The 14,391-nt window shown below is 35.6% G+C and overlaps 1 protein-coding gene across 2 annotated transcripts in view; it reads right to left on the minus strand.

The window, feature by feature from the left end:
- Nucleotides 1-227: 227 nt before the first annotated feature.
- The window catches only part of USP33 (ubiquitin specific peptidase 33), a 38,427-nt gene continuing 24,263 nt past the window's right edge, over nucleotides 228-14,391 (minus strand). The window contains exons 15-24 of one of the 2 annotated variants that reach the window (XM_083867235.1): nucleotides 13,830-13,863; nucleotides 13,003-13,048; nucleotides 12,157-12,337; nucleotides 10,824-10,950; nucleotides 9,352-9,521; nucleotides 7,913-7,994; nucleotides 6,513-6,621; nucleotides 4,792-4,894; nucleotides 4,011-4,079; nucleotides 228-1,676 (exon numbers count right to left, since the gene is read on the minus strand). In XM_083867235.1, the coding sequence (XP_083723361.1) occupies nucleotides 1,519-1,676; nucleotides 4,011-4,079; nucleotides 4,792-4,894; nucleotides 6,513-6,621; nucleotides 7,913-7,994; nucleotides 9,352-9,521; nucleotides 10,824-10,950; nucleotides 12,157-12,337; nucleotides 13,003-13,048; nucleotides 13,830-13,863 (1,079 nt within the window). In that variant the 3' untranslated portion in view covers nucleotides 228-1,518. The remainder of the gene's footprint in view (nucleotides 1,677-4,010; nucleotides 4,080-4,791; nucleotides 4,895-6,512; nucleotides 6,622-7,912; nucleotides 7,995-9,351; nucleotides 9,522-10,823; nucleotides 10,951-12,156; nucleotides 12,338-13,002; nucleotides 13,049-13,829; nucleotides 13,864-14,391) is intronic. The other variant, XM_083867236.1, reaches the window with a different exon arrangement.

Raw genomic sequence — 14,391 nt, forward strand, 5'->3', positions numbered from 1 at the left:
AATAGACTTTAAATCAGACAGTACTTTACAGGCCAACATCAGTGAGCTCCTAATGACTGTTCATAAGCAAGTTAACTTTACCTGAATCAGTCAGACAAGTCAGTAGTAAGCACTTGATGCACTGTAGAGGTAACGCAGTATTAGCTTCAAGTTGTTTTATCTACTAACATAAAATTACATTTACAAATACTTATGGTTTTACATTTTCTCTAGGGCTGTTATAGGTGGCTTTTTAACTAGAATAGCATGAAGTCCTACAAACCATTATGTTTTTAAACTACATATAAAATTGTTCAGAGGAATGTTATGTCAGCATTTTCTTACTTTGGAGCTAGAACTGCCAATATCATTGTCTAAAGTTAAAATGGTCAAAAATTATAATTGTATAGGTGTGAGAGCAGTTTTACCTCAGCATTACTTCAGAAATTTTTGTATTTAAATAATAAATGAAAAACATTTAGGAAAGCTCCCCCCGCCTATTCCACAGTTAATTTTGGGTTTTTTATTGATCCAGTCTTGAATAATGCTGCTTATTTGGTAACAATATCAGGCAAAAACATGAGCAAGTGTCATTCTGCATTCCAATATGAATCATTCAATAAAGTTTTGCAATATATACATTTTATCCAGCTTCTGACATTAAAGGTCATCATGCCAATGAAAATTTTTAACAATACAATAAAATCCTTCAAATATAAATGCTTATGAATGTAATTCAAGAGACCAGACAATTTAATTTTCTGAAATTTATATCACTCATGTCCATAATAATTTTACATTTCACACTTCATGCTCTCAAATGTTACCCTAGAGAAGACTAAATCTTTTTTGCCACATATACTATTAAAGACACTAGCCAGGTTTATAGAGTTACAGAAGACTATAATAAGATGTAAAATTTAGTAGTAATAAGTTATGACATTTGCTGACTAAAACATTGTTCAGTCTACCCTAATGTTTGAGCCACTCAAATACAATAAGTATTTGGATGTTATATACTACTCATTTCATATACTTACAGTGCAAAGTAAGAGACAATTTTTTTCCTGAGCGTTTAGGAAATGAAAATCCTTTTTATCTTTCATTACAGTCCATTTAAAATATACTCCTCACATACCTGGGCTTGTCAAGACTGTACAATTAAAGACAGGCAAAAGTTTGTAGATCTCAGAGCCCAGTCAGGAATCAGAAGGGTTACTGAACATCTCGAAAATTTGTCCCTGTTTTTCAAGTCTAAGGATATAATAGGATTTTGACTTTTAGCAAAAAATTCAGAAATTACATTTTTCCCATTCACCAAACATTCCAAAATGTACAAACCACATGCCTTCCAAAACAGAGAAACAGCTGCTATTTAAACAAATTGCAATACATATTTCAACTTACTATTCTGTAGTTAATGTAATGCCCAGTGAGCTGTGCCTCCAACAGACATAAGAGAATAAAACTTTTAGGAATGTGTTTTGGGCATTTTGTAAGGAAGCTGGATTCCTTACAACTTCATCTTTTTCTCAGTAGCTACAGACCATGAGTTTCTAATTCAATCTTCTCTTCTGTTTGCAATATATCAGGTTCTACTGGAGGAACAAGTGGTCTGAGTATAATCTCTGGACCTCCGCCATAGATTGACTGAAGAAAATTCCATGTTTCTTCTGATATTTGTCCAGAATCTGCACCTGAAAAAATTTTAAAATTTAATTACTACTTAGAATAATTCTTTAATGATTTAAGTCCAAAACAGATATAAAAAGGAGAAAAAAAAATCCAGAATAAAATTTAAAACTGTAAGAAATTAGACCCAAATTTAACACCATAACCTTCATTTTTGCTTTATCTTGCACCAGCTGCCAAACTCAATTACCTATTTTGTGTTAGTTTTGTATTTCTTGATTCTTACAGCTACCTGCTCTAAGTGATGCACTACTTGCAGAAAACATAGGAAAATTCTATGATAAACATCTTATCTAATGTCTACCAATCAAGCTGACAGCCAGTAGCCCTTGGTACTCAGGAAACAGTGATTTGTATTATCATAAGGACATGCAGTCACATCAATTACACAGTAAAGTTCAAGGACTCAAGATTCTTGTTTCATCAGAGAAATTAATATTGATAGTAAAGAATAAAAGTATGAGAAGCACACTGAAATTCCCAGAGAGACAGGAGTATTATTAGGATAATAACAGCTCCAGCAATGCTTCTGTAGCACTGATGGGTCAGCCTGATTTCGTTCACTGATTCAAGTCTTTGCTTATGATTCCATTGCTCTGGCTAGAGATCTGTCTCCTGTCTCAAGTCAGCATCCAACAAGCATTTCTGATCTTCCACAGTATTTTACAGTGGCAAAGACAAGATGTAGCAGCACATCTCTCCGCCAGGTTTCAATACAAGGATCCTGTCTGATACTGAGTGATGTCCTCACATTAACCCATGCAGAGAGGTCACATTTCTGTTCTACCAGCCACCTCTTCTTTTAGCAAATCAAAACCTGGCCTGACAGCAAGTTTCCCCTGATATCCTTATTAGACTTTATTAACTTGTCTTGTTAAACCTTGTTTTCAGCACCCTCACACTTAAAAAAAGGAAATCAGCACCATAAGCAGGGGACTCCTCCCCCTGCCTCCTGTCCTATACTGTTCTGTCCTCATCACCTGCTGCAGTGGTGCCTCCTGTTGTACTTCACCTGTTAAGAGTTTCTAAAAGGGAAGGGTACAAAGAGCTGCACTTTTGTTTACCTACAGTAACTCAACTATGCAAAGCTTCACCTGGAAGTGATCATGCAGATCCCATGCCAGTACTAATGACGTTATGCCTCAGTTTTACTCTTTCACGTTTAGGGTCTCAAGAAACAACTCCATCTCTGCAGGCACAGGAGCAGATAGATCTTCACTGCCTTATCCAGATTGCAGCCAGTCAAGTTAAACTGAACAGGCACAGTGAACTCAGGCACTGGAATCAGGACCACTGGATCACAGAAATATGTAGTACTGGACACTATTTAGTGGTGTTCTCACCTCTTACAACTTACAAGACAAATTTTTCACATCCTATTCACCTCATTTCTACCCAACTTCTAATTTGTACTAATGTAGCTGAAGGTAAACCAACAACTGGCTAATTTGCTATCAATTACTGCTTCTAAAGTCTTTTTTTATTTTATCAGGCTTTATACCTTGTACTTGAATCCTATCATCAGCACTTAAAATCATTAAAATGCAGAAAAAAACTCATGAGTGCCAAAACTCATTGTTTTTAAAGTAAACTCTTGGCATTCTACAATTGGTGAGGTTTATGGCAGGTTTATAGGTACATCCAGTGTATGCTGAGGCATTAAGCAAAATTGGGAAAAAAATCCAGTTAAATAAATATTAATCTTATTGATGCAAATTCGTCTCTTAGGCTGAGCTTAATGAACTTAAATCTTCCTAGAAAGTCTAAAGACTTCATAAAACAGGTCACATTAGAATGTTTTCCTCTGTACCTATGAATTCCAAATAAATGGTATCTAGCATTTTACTCTGAAGAATAATGAAGAAATCTGCATCTTTGCAAAAACTTCTCTAATGTGCAATACACAGTATCAAATGACTTGCAGAAAAATGAGCAATAGATTTGATTTACAATGGTTTTCTCCCTCAGTGAGTAGATGTTTTTCTGTTCAAATAAGGTTTCAAGATTCAAGTAACTACATACAGATATAGAACAGTCTCCCAATTTTGTTAAGAAAACCCCATCAAAGGAACCGATATAAAGCCAAAGCACACCTTCACCATTGTCAAGTTACTCTGCACCTCCTACACTCTCAACTGCACTTGGATTAGTCTATTACAGATACTAATTCTTCATTTTAAGAACAAAATGATTCCCCTAAAATGGGCACAACATGGATTAATTAGAAACTGCCATTCATTTTATGGTAACAATAAAAATAAATTTTAAAAAATCATAAATTTTCCAAACTTCAGTAAATGCATGTGGGGCACGAAACTGCAGCAATATTGGACACTTACCTTGTTTTAGCACAGTATTGCCACATTTTGTTACTGCAATCTTAGCATTATCAATGGGGCCAGGAGGATCTAGTGCAAGAGAAAAATTATTAAAATTGGGAGAGCTGAAAACAAACAGGTTGGAGGTTTTATTTCCAAAGGGAAGGAAAAACAGCTCATTTGTTTACTGCTTGTTCTTGTACTGCCTAACAGTACATTTTAAGTTGTTAAAAGCTAATCACATTTTTAATTAGGAGCGAGTTTTCCAAAGCATTCATGATTACAGTTAAGTCTTCAAGCAACATAAAACACAAATTAATCCTAATTCTTACCCTTACTAAAGTCATCCTAGAACAGACTCTGACAAGATTGTAGAACATTTTATCAGTTTCCATTTTAAAACTTTAGAGGCACCTGAAGTCAGCTAAACTGACATTAGTACAGCTGTTACTGAGCTGAGTTTAGAGGTCACCTTTCCTCCAGAAGCTGCAGCACCATCTCTCATCTATCAACAAAATCCACTTCCCTTTTGTACTTAGATCCAACTTACCTGCTACTGCTGACAGCAAACATCCTGCAAACAAGCAACATTCTTTCCAACACTATCCCATTATCCCACTGCTGTGAATTATTTTACTATGTTCTGTATTCTGGATGTATTTGTAACCTATAAAACCTGTGTCTTGTATGTTTAAAAGTTTTTGTTGTCTTTGCTATCTGTCCTTCCTACAGTCTTCTACCAAAGCAGAAACAAACAATACAACAAAATATTATCTATATGTTGAAATAGGGCACAACTTACCACTGTCTTTACCCTTTACAAATCCTTCCCATTCTCTGAACCAGTGCATGCTGATGCAGTAAAATGTTGATGGAGATTCTTCTTCTTGGAATGCTCTATTAAGCTAAAAGGAAAAAAAATTCTGTGTTTTTCTGCCCTTTTACTCCTTTAAACAACTGAATTCTTTGAACCACTGTAATTATTAACACCATGACATTACACTGTAACAGAACATTTTCAAGAACGACTGACCATAAACACTTGGTGAATACCTAAGGTAAGATTCTGATGGAGTGGTAACCTTCATATTAAAAGCTGATTTACTATTTAGTTGAGAAATTATTTATATTTCCTGAAAACAGCAACAAGTTCTTTGTAAGCACAAGTGCTTACTCATCAAACACTAATAAATAATTACTGTGAAGCCTGAACTTTTAAGTAGCAAAAAATGCAGAGACCTTATTTTTGTAAAATAAAACAAAGTACTGTTTTGAAATATTTTTTCCTTATTTCTATGGAAAGTTCTTTGTGTGATGAACTGTATCTTCATCTGTGTTTGTTTTTCTCAAGTATTTTGAGCAGATGGCAGTACAATTCCAAGCAAGGCACAGTGAACTAAGACATTCGGACTTTTCACGATTTACAGATCTTTTTACGAGGTTATGAAGAAGCAAGCAAAAAGTCACTTAAACCTTTAAACCATTATCTTTTTAGCTCTGTAATAATACAGCTACACTTCCCCTTTGAAGTCATAAACCTAAAGCATCAACACAACTTAAGGTTTCATACAGAATAAGTGTTGCAATCATTCCCTAAAGCCATCTTTATAGAGGACAATAGAATTTTCTGTGTGCTAACCAGTAACAATACTTGCACAATAGTGCACATATAAACACTGCTTTTACTGGAAAGATGCTGACTCCTAAAGCAAATGGGGTTGACTCAATGTCATTAATAATAATTAATAACCAATGGTAATCCAGAGGAATGAAAATTCCTAAAAATATAAAAAAACATGGAAAACCCGACAATCTCTGAAGTGTCATTAAAGGACAAACAGAGCTGAAAAAACAGAGTCAGTTCTATTTTTCTTCCCTTCATGAGCTGAGATAGCAGGAATGGGACTCCAATGTCTCTGCATTTATTTCCACTGAAAACTTCAAAACGCATTTTTGGTTTAAGAACTTCAAAATCATTACCACTAGTTATTTACCTTCAGACTGAAGCACATAATTCTCTAACCCAGAGAAAATACAGCAGCTCCTTGATATAAATTTTACAGATACATTGCAAAATTAACACATTTACTTCACATTGAGTTACTTACATTTGTTTATGCTTCTAGTGCCTCTTTTAAAAAATTAGAACTAATGAGTATCATTAATTTTTTCTTGGCACAGTATTATTGGACTTAATAAATTATTGCACTTAACAGACTTCATAGAACAGACCACTGGCAGTGTATAAAGAACAGCTGCTCACATGACTGTTTCCATACTATAAAAAAGTAATTCAAGAAACACATTAAAATTTTCTCTAAGTACATTTTTATATAAGCAGTTATCTGTGATTTCACAAGAACATTACTGCTGCCATTAGGAGAGATGGGGTGGTATATAGAAATATTTAATGAAGTCCATTTGTTACAGGAATCCCTTGTGCAATTCTAGCAATCCCTTGGGTCTAGTCATGGATGTCAGGTGTTGGCCAGTAGGAGAATGGATAAGTGTTTTCTTTTTTACCCGTATAAACATTTCCAATTCATTTTTCCTTCTTTTTTCAATTCTTTCAGACTCTATTTGGCAGGTGTGACAAACATACAGATGGTTAACAGCTGGTCCTCCTCCGTATCTGCAGTAAAAGTGAAAAAATCCGAACAATCAGCCTTGTAGAAAATATCATGTAAAGAGATCATGCACCTGTAGATGGGGCAAATCTATATGTTCATACAGTATGAACAGAAGGCTGACACATGCCAGTCACAGTGATCCCAAAAAGCCACTGTTTATTTTCCTAGTAATATTCTGTTCTCCATCATAAGACCATCTTTCAAGTTCTGACTGCCTCATGCCAGCACAAACCATCTCAAACTCAGCTGCATCACAGACTATGGTTAGAACATGTCAGTGAGTGTTGTTATATATACACCAGGTGTGATTCTACCAAAGGCCTTTAAGAAACAGCCTATGGAAATTCCAGCCAGTTCTGTCCTAAACATGTTCCTCCATCCCACTGCAGACTCTTCATCAGCTTTGCTACATCCCTGATCCCAGCCTCTAAACTTATTTATTGCTTTTTTCTTAAAAGGTTATTCTTGACCCTTCCCTCATATTTTCCTTGTGTGTAACTATCCATGGAAGCCTGCAGGGACACTGCTCCTGAGAAGGATATTTCTGCATACAGAAAATGGATAATGGAAGAAAAATCCAGTACATATAGGAAAAAGGAAATAAACTGGAAATAGCATTGTGTTTATTTTTTACTTGTGTGCACCAAAACTTTAAAACATCAGTAAAAACTTCCCAAACCCTTAGATGTGTTGTTTAGGTGGCAGGAAATTAACAGCTAAAAATATTTAATGTAAGTGCAATACAGAGTGTTGAAAGCCATGAGCAAAGCTCTGCTGCAGCTTTTTGTTACTTTAGAATAAGGCACAGCTTGTAAGAATTCCTCCTTTGTAAGCAAGCACTCAAACCTGACTGACATTCAAGTGTGGGGCAGTAACACAGAACACTCAGATTTAAGTTATTTTGAAGCAATACTGGCAGCTGAGGCTATGGATTCAAAGCCAACATAAAAGAAAAGCTGTCTCCAGCCAACAAGAGAACAGGAAGCAGATACAGAGAGCTCTTTCAAAAAACCTCTGCAAAGCATACTTTTGCTGACCTACTTTGTGTTATTTCATACATACCATACATGTTTATTGGTTTAATATTGAAGTACTGCCCCAATAACACACTACTCTATGCAATCTTTTACTTTGCACAAGAAAATGATATAAATTGACTGTTTACAGTCTCTTCAGTCAGCTGTATGCCCAGAGGGCTGTCTTTTTCCTGAGCCACTAATTCTAAAGTCTGATGTTGCTGCTCGGCTCTCAAACTGTGTCGCTGGATTTTTTCCAATTACAGTTCAAAATTACCTGCTGTACAGATTATCCCATATATTTTGAGGTAGCATTACTACGAGGTCCTCTATGAAGTTAGCTTTGTGTGGAGGTACACCTGCAGAAGGTATAAAAAACAAATGAAACTCCCAAACAACAAAAAAACACTTGTGGATTTTAGGGAGGGGAGGAAGTCTCTAAATAAATAAAAAATAGAACCTTTCAATGAATTCAGAGAAATTTTATGGAGTAAGTTTTGCATAGGTATAATCTATCACTGTATTTAGAGACATCACTCTGATTTTAGTCTACTATGAGGTTGAAAAGCTCATAAAAAGCAGAAGCAAACTATACAAATAGCTAAAATTAAAGGTCTAGAATCCATTTTACATAATGATTTCTAAAAGCTTCCTAAGGTATAGGGTTAGAATGTCAGGATAATTAAATATTTTGATTATGTACATAAACACTAACAAACTGTCTATTCAAAATTCACTTATTTGCTGCAGACTTTTTGGAATTACTTCAAACAACACGAATACTTGAAAGTATTCAGTAAAATTTTGAGGAAGGCAGAAATGGAGGTGCTGGCAGAATTATCAGGGTTGAGTTGAAGCACATGGTAAACAACAGTGGACTATGCAGGAATTGTTTGGAACAGGGAAAATCGAGTACTTGTGCACTCATACATCAACTGTCATCTACTGCAGCCCTGCAGAGGGAGAGCCAAAGGGCTCACAGGTACCCTGCAGATGGCTCAGGGACACAATCATCCTGGGTTAACATTTTGGCTCAGCAACAGGGGCAGCACCACCATCTTCCAATCTAATGCAATTGTATTTTTTATTAGAAAAGAGGTACTGCATAGTAATGATTCCTTGGAATGTTAGCTCCCAAATATGGCATTTCCCCAAATGCGTTTTCCTTACTGTAATGCCCTTTTTTTTTTTAACATATAGCACAAGGTAAAATTTTTATGCTCCTATACAGAATACACAGAATTACTACTTGATTTTCACATTGCTATGCACTGGATACTCTGCATCAGATCAATTTCTTCCAAAGCAGCTTTCAAGCCTTCTCACTGCTTATAGCCTCAAGCTGAGAAAAACGTTTCAATTTGCAGATGAAAGTATTTAGGATGATGATATAGTGACAGGATTTTTTAAAATGTGAATATACACATTTAAAAAGCAAGGAGATAGAGAAATTGTTTCTCTTTAAGAATCAAGAAAGTTTATAAACAAAATCAAATGTGCAGAGAAAAGAAAAACAAAGGTAACTTCCCACAGTTATCACTTCTAATTAGTCAGCTACTAAAATAAGAAAGAATTTACTTAGAAGTTATAATTTACCAAAGAAGTCATAATATGAACTTAGTATAGTCAAATTGCTTTAATTAAAACAAGTGTGCACCACTGTTATAGCTAGAAGTTGACAGATTATTTTTAAATGATTCACAGTTACAGTCTCACCTCCATGCATACAGAGAAAGTCATTATTTGAAATTGGTCCTGGCTCTGCAAATGTCTTGAATTTGTTTAACCACTGCCTGGAAACATAGAACTGCAGAAGACTTGGTTCCATCATATTCAGTAGCCCTGATATCCTTCGTCTCTCTCTCTGTGCTTCTTCACTGCTCTTTCTATTAAAGAAATAGAAATCATTAAACAAACACAGGTCTCTGTGTACAGTGCAGATAACTTACTTTGTGAAAAGAAAACTCTGCCTTCAAGTAAATTACCTGGGTCTGTACTTCCCAGTTTACACAGCCTAAGAAAGCAAACAGTTGGGCTGCAAGACAGAAGCTGACTGCGCTGCAGAGGTGCTGCAGCACCAACGGCTGTGCCCACCTGCTCAGCTCCTCTCTGCAGAGTTTGAGATAAGGCTTTGCAGGCTGCACTCCTTGGCCAGGTGTTCCTTGTTTACCTTCACAAGTAGGGTTACACAGTAGGCAGATCAGGTAATTCCCCTACTTCTGTATCCTCCTACTTTTCTCACTGTCAGCTGGAAGTAACTCTGCTCTCCCATTTTAGATGGAATAGAATCTCTCTTCTCCAAGCCAGTAGCTGTCTTTTGTGGATATATTCTTCTTTAAAGCCCTATTTTATTAATGCTATTCTTCTATTATTTATTTGAATATGTTAACCCACAATCAAAGATACAGTGCTCTTTCTTGGCAACTTTTAAATTCCTTTTAAACAGCCTACTAAGTGAGACTCCTGGGCTCAGCTTGAACAGTGGCAGGTGGGAGTGCTCCTACTGAAAGTTAAAACATTCTCAGAACACATCTTGTTTTTTATGCAATCTCACACAACGTATTTTGCAGCCAACTTTTAGTGGAAATTTGATCTTAGTACTAGAAATTTAAAATCTGAACATTGAGTTGCTTTCATTATCTCAAGCACAGAAGTTCCCCAAACTGAAGATGGTAACAACATGACTTCTCTCACCTTTCATTTCAATTCTCAGGAAGAGAATAGCATATGAATAGCATTAAATTAAATGTATAATAAAATGGATAATATAATGGATTAAATTATAACAGTCAAACCTCTGTTGTCCTGCATCCCATCTGATAAAGACTTTGGACAATTCCAGTTAGAGCTCTAACAGTTAAAAACCTTCTGTGTGCAAAACCTCCCCATGTGCAGAATTCCCTTCCTCTATTTGAAAATAAGGTGGCTTGTTCTTAACTGTTGCTTTAAGTTCTCTTACTATGCAGATTTCATTTTCATTTTAATATAAACACTTTAGCTCTGACAGAGCAAGTACTAAGGACATAACTGAAGGATTAAGTTGTTCTCCAGCACAGGCTTTTCTCATTGGCCAAATTCCTCCATTAAAATTCTCATGGGGCAGCTAATTCTGAAAACTGCCCAACTGCTTCAAAAGTTATTTACATACCTAGACTTATGGGGGTATGATTGGACTTCTAATGTCTTACCTGTAGAAGAGAACATAAGCTTCTGCATTTTGCACTGTGGATTCTGATACTTCTGTGACACTCTGGTCATCAAATTCATACCACAAATTATTTAAGTTGTTGCGACAATAAGCTATGTAATGTCCACCTAGGGTGCAGGAAGTAAGAGTTATCAAAGAGTGTCTAGAGCTGCCCACTTTACTCTGCAACACATGAAAAGGAAGCAAGTCCTAAAAAACCCCCCTCAAATCTTAAATGGAAGAAACGGAATCATTAGTAGATATGACTTTGAAATTAACTTCTGTCAAACTCAACAACAGCTTTTTCTCTGAATTTCTATTAGCTAGTAGTGAGTTGAACGTTACTTTCAGCACATTCCTGCACTCTTCAAGCAGCAGGTTGTTTAACACAGTCCTGAACCACGACATTCAGAGTAAGATTGTCTGAACAACTCACTCTCATCAGCTCCCACAACAAACTCTTTTCAATTCTTTGTATGCTTTATAATAGAAAGTAGCACAGATATGGAACAGCTACAGATATCACCACCATAACTGTGTTTCAAAAACTATTCATAATATATTTTAAATTATTACTATTTTTAAATCTATATTTAACTGCTATTAAGTAAATAATAAACTATCTGCTAAACTGATTATGTGAAGCACCACTTACCAAGCACTAAAATAAAAAGGAAAAAAATTCCAACAATGGATATTTTAAGTTTTAGAAGTATGAGGGGGTAACTTCTGTAAAAATCTATGAAGTTTCTGGGTTAAAATGTTTTATTTCTCCTATTTTCCAAATCTTACAAATACTGAAATATCTAGGCAGAAATGACCTTGACATACAGCAATGAGATGTTTATTCAGCTACTCATCACTACCCACAAATAGCAGTTACCACCTGTTTTGGGGTTAAATGGCAGTGATCATCCAAGAGAACATATTTTAAAAAATGACTGACATCTTTGTGGTGCTTTGTAAACAGTTTCCAAAAATTAAAGCATACAAAGCATTGACATGAACAGCAGCTGATCAACTAACTGGTCATCTGCTGGCAACAATACTTGTACACTTATTTTGTTCAATAGTTTTCTTACTTAATATTCTTGGACCTGTTCACTTTTTTCCATCTTCAGTTTTATTCAGGTATTCTGTATAATTTCAAAGATGTGTCAATTCTTTCAAAGCAAGTCTTAAATCTTTTGGGTCAAGGTAAAAATCACAGCATTCATCTTCCACATTCTAATTACCAGTGTTTATCTATTTACCCTTCAGTATATAGTTATCCTCCTTGAAGAAGAGTGCTGACGTACCAATTGCAAAGATCAAACAACCAAGCTCATACTCACTGCTGGCAGTTCCGTGGTGGCAGATGACAGACAGCAGATCGTAAGTCACGATTTGAGCTGGACTGTCCTTTGCAAGGAAAGGCTGAAGGTCAAGGCCTTCCAAGGGAAAGGACACGTGGGTCCCAATTTTTGTGGAAAACATGAGTTCATGTCTAAATCTTTTGAGATGAATGCACAGAATCTGTAAGGAGGATTGACAGATTCAGTCAAGAACACATGCTATTTGATATTAAATACCTAAACTGTGTGTGGCATCTTTTCCTTTTATAATCCCAAAAAGAATAGTTTTCCCTTTGACCTGAAGCATATTCACAAGCTCAGTGTTTTAATCAGCTGTGGCTACTAACATTGATGCAGCACTGAAAAATGTACCTTTTCTGTTTCTCAATGCACATATTGTACAATCTCGTAATGAGCGACATTAATTTTCTTCCTGATTATTGAAGATACCAACTCATGCTTTGAAGTGTAAGACTGGATTACATTTTAAATGTAAATTACAAATGTTACTCATAGAAAAGCTTTCCAGTCTGGCTGTGGTGTTTAATTCTATGGCCTACAATATAAACAGTAGTATATATAATAACACAGAACAGGAATGTTGTTACTGTCTGCAGACCAACAGTAATAACATAGGAAAATCCCATTCCTGTAACTTGTCGGGTACAAGATTCATTTTCTTACAGGGTGAACAACCATGTTGCTCACATTCTTAAACAAACACCAATGTGAAGGTGGACTTTCATCACACAGCATTATAAGCACAACTTAATCCATGCACCTCATTAGTCTTACCACATTCCTAATTATGCAAAAACTGCTTTAAAGTACATATTGTAACAGTACCTCAGGAAATTTTTGCACTTTGCAGAATTTCACTCCATTTCTTAACCTAGGCAAGGGAAAAACCAAACCAAAACAACCAATAATTAATTCTGAAAAGGTTTTACTTTATAGCACTAGATCAGCAAAAGCCTAAGCTGAACATTGCATTAGTAAACCCAAAATATTTCTGGAATGTAGACTAGACATGGAGTAGCCAAAATGATACAAACAATGATGGTTCATAAGACAAGACAATCTGTACTGCTGAAAACCTCAAAACAGTAAGTACAATCAAGTCCCAACTAGCTAACTAGTTTCTCTTAACACAGAGGAAAGAACCTGGAGCTTCATCAAAGCTGATAAACCAGCAAAAGACAAAAAAGAAATGAACTTAGTTTACTTCTAAGAAATTATCTACAGCACATACAAAAAGAAATAACACTCCTGTACCATAAAAGGCTTTAAGCAGTCTTCAGACCACTTCTGTTTCTTGGTGCTTCAGTATTTAAAGCCATAGTTTGTTTAACACACCTCAGTGACCTAGTGCATATCAGGGGAAAGCTGCTAGTATTAGAGAGGGCTAAGAGCTTTTACTCTGTCAAACAAAACCAACTTACATCTAAAATGCAAGGGCATGAGAAAGAACTAAGCACATGTGGTAGGGTAAGTCGGTGCTTCCTGACCCCTGCACCTCAGGAAAACTGAATTTCTGACAGTCAGAACACAGGGTCATATGAAAAGATGAACAGTATTGGGACATACCCAACAGAAATAAATGTCTCTTGACTAACAAAAGCAGTTAAGCCTCAAATTAAGACAAAGTAAAACAAAGGTAAAAGCCAGCTTACTTTTTACACCTTCCACAGCTGTACATGTTATCACCTGCAAACATCAGGGAGACAAAAACCAGCCATTATTCTCTAAATCTGAACAGTTATCCTTTAAGTGTGTACATTTGATAGAAAGAAGTTTCAAGGGAATTTATCTTTGGGTTGCATTCAATATTTAACAGTCATAATAGTGTTGACAAAGCAACTATGGGAAAGGTTCTTAGGTTTTATGCCTTTTAACTGTGAAGTAACACAGTCTAATCTGAAGAGAATGCTATATAATTTAAAAGGGAAATAATTTACTATGTCCAAATTGAGGTTATGAGAATGAATATTAATATAGTGGGTTTGAATTTTTTATGAACCTTCAGTTGATACAATTTCACTAAACCAAATTCAGACTGACTTGACATTTCTAAAGCAGCTTTCATAGGCATTTATCTCAAATACTTAGTTGAATGAGAAGCTTACCTTTCTGAAATGAATGATCCCAAAAGAACAAGAATTGACTGTATAACACTTAACAGGTGGCCTCTGCTTAACTGCATTAAGCTAAGAAGATATTAATCACCTCATTGTG

This window comes from Zosterops lateralis (assembly GCF_965231275.1).
Source record: "Zosterops lateralis genome assembly, chromosome: 9".
In the NCBI taxonomy this organism is placed as follows: Eukaryota; Metazoa; Chordata; class Aves; order Passeriformes; family Zosteropidae; genus Zosterops; species Zosterops lateralis.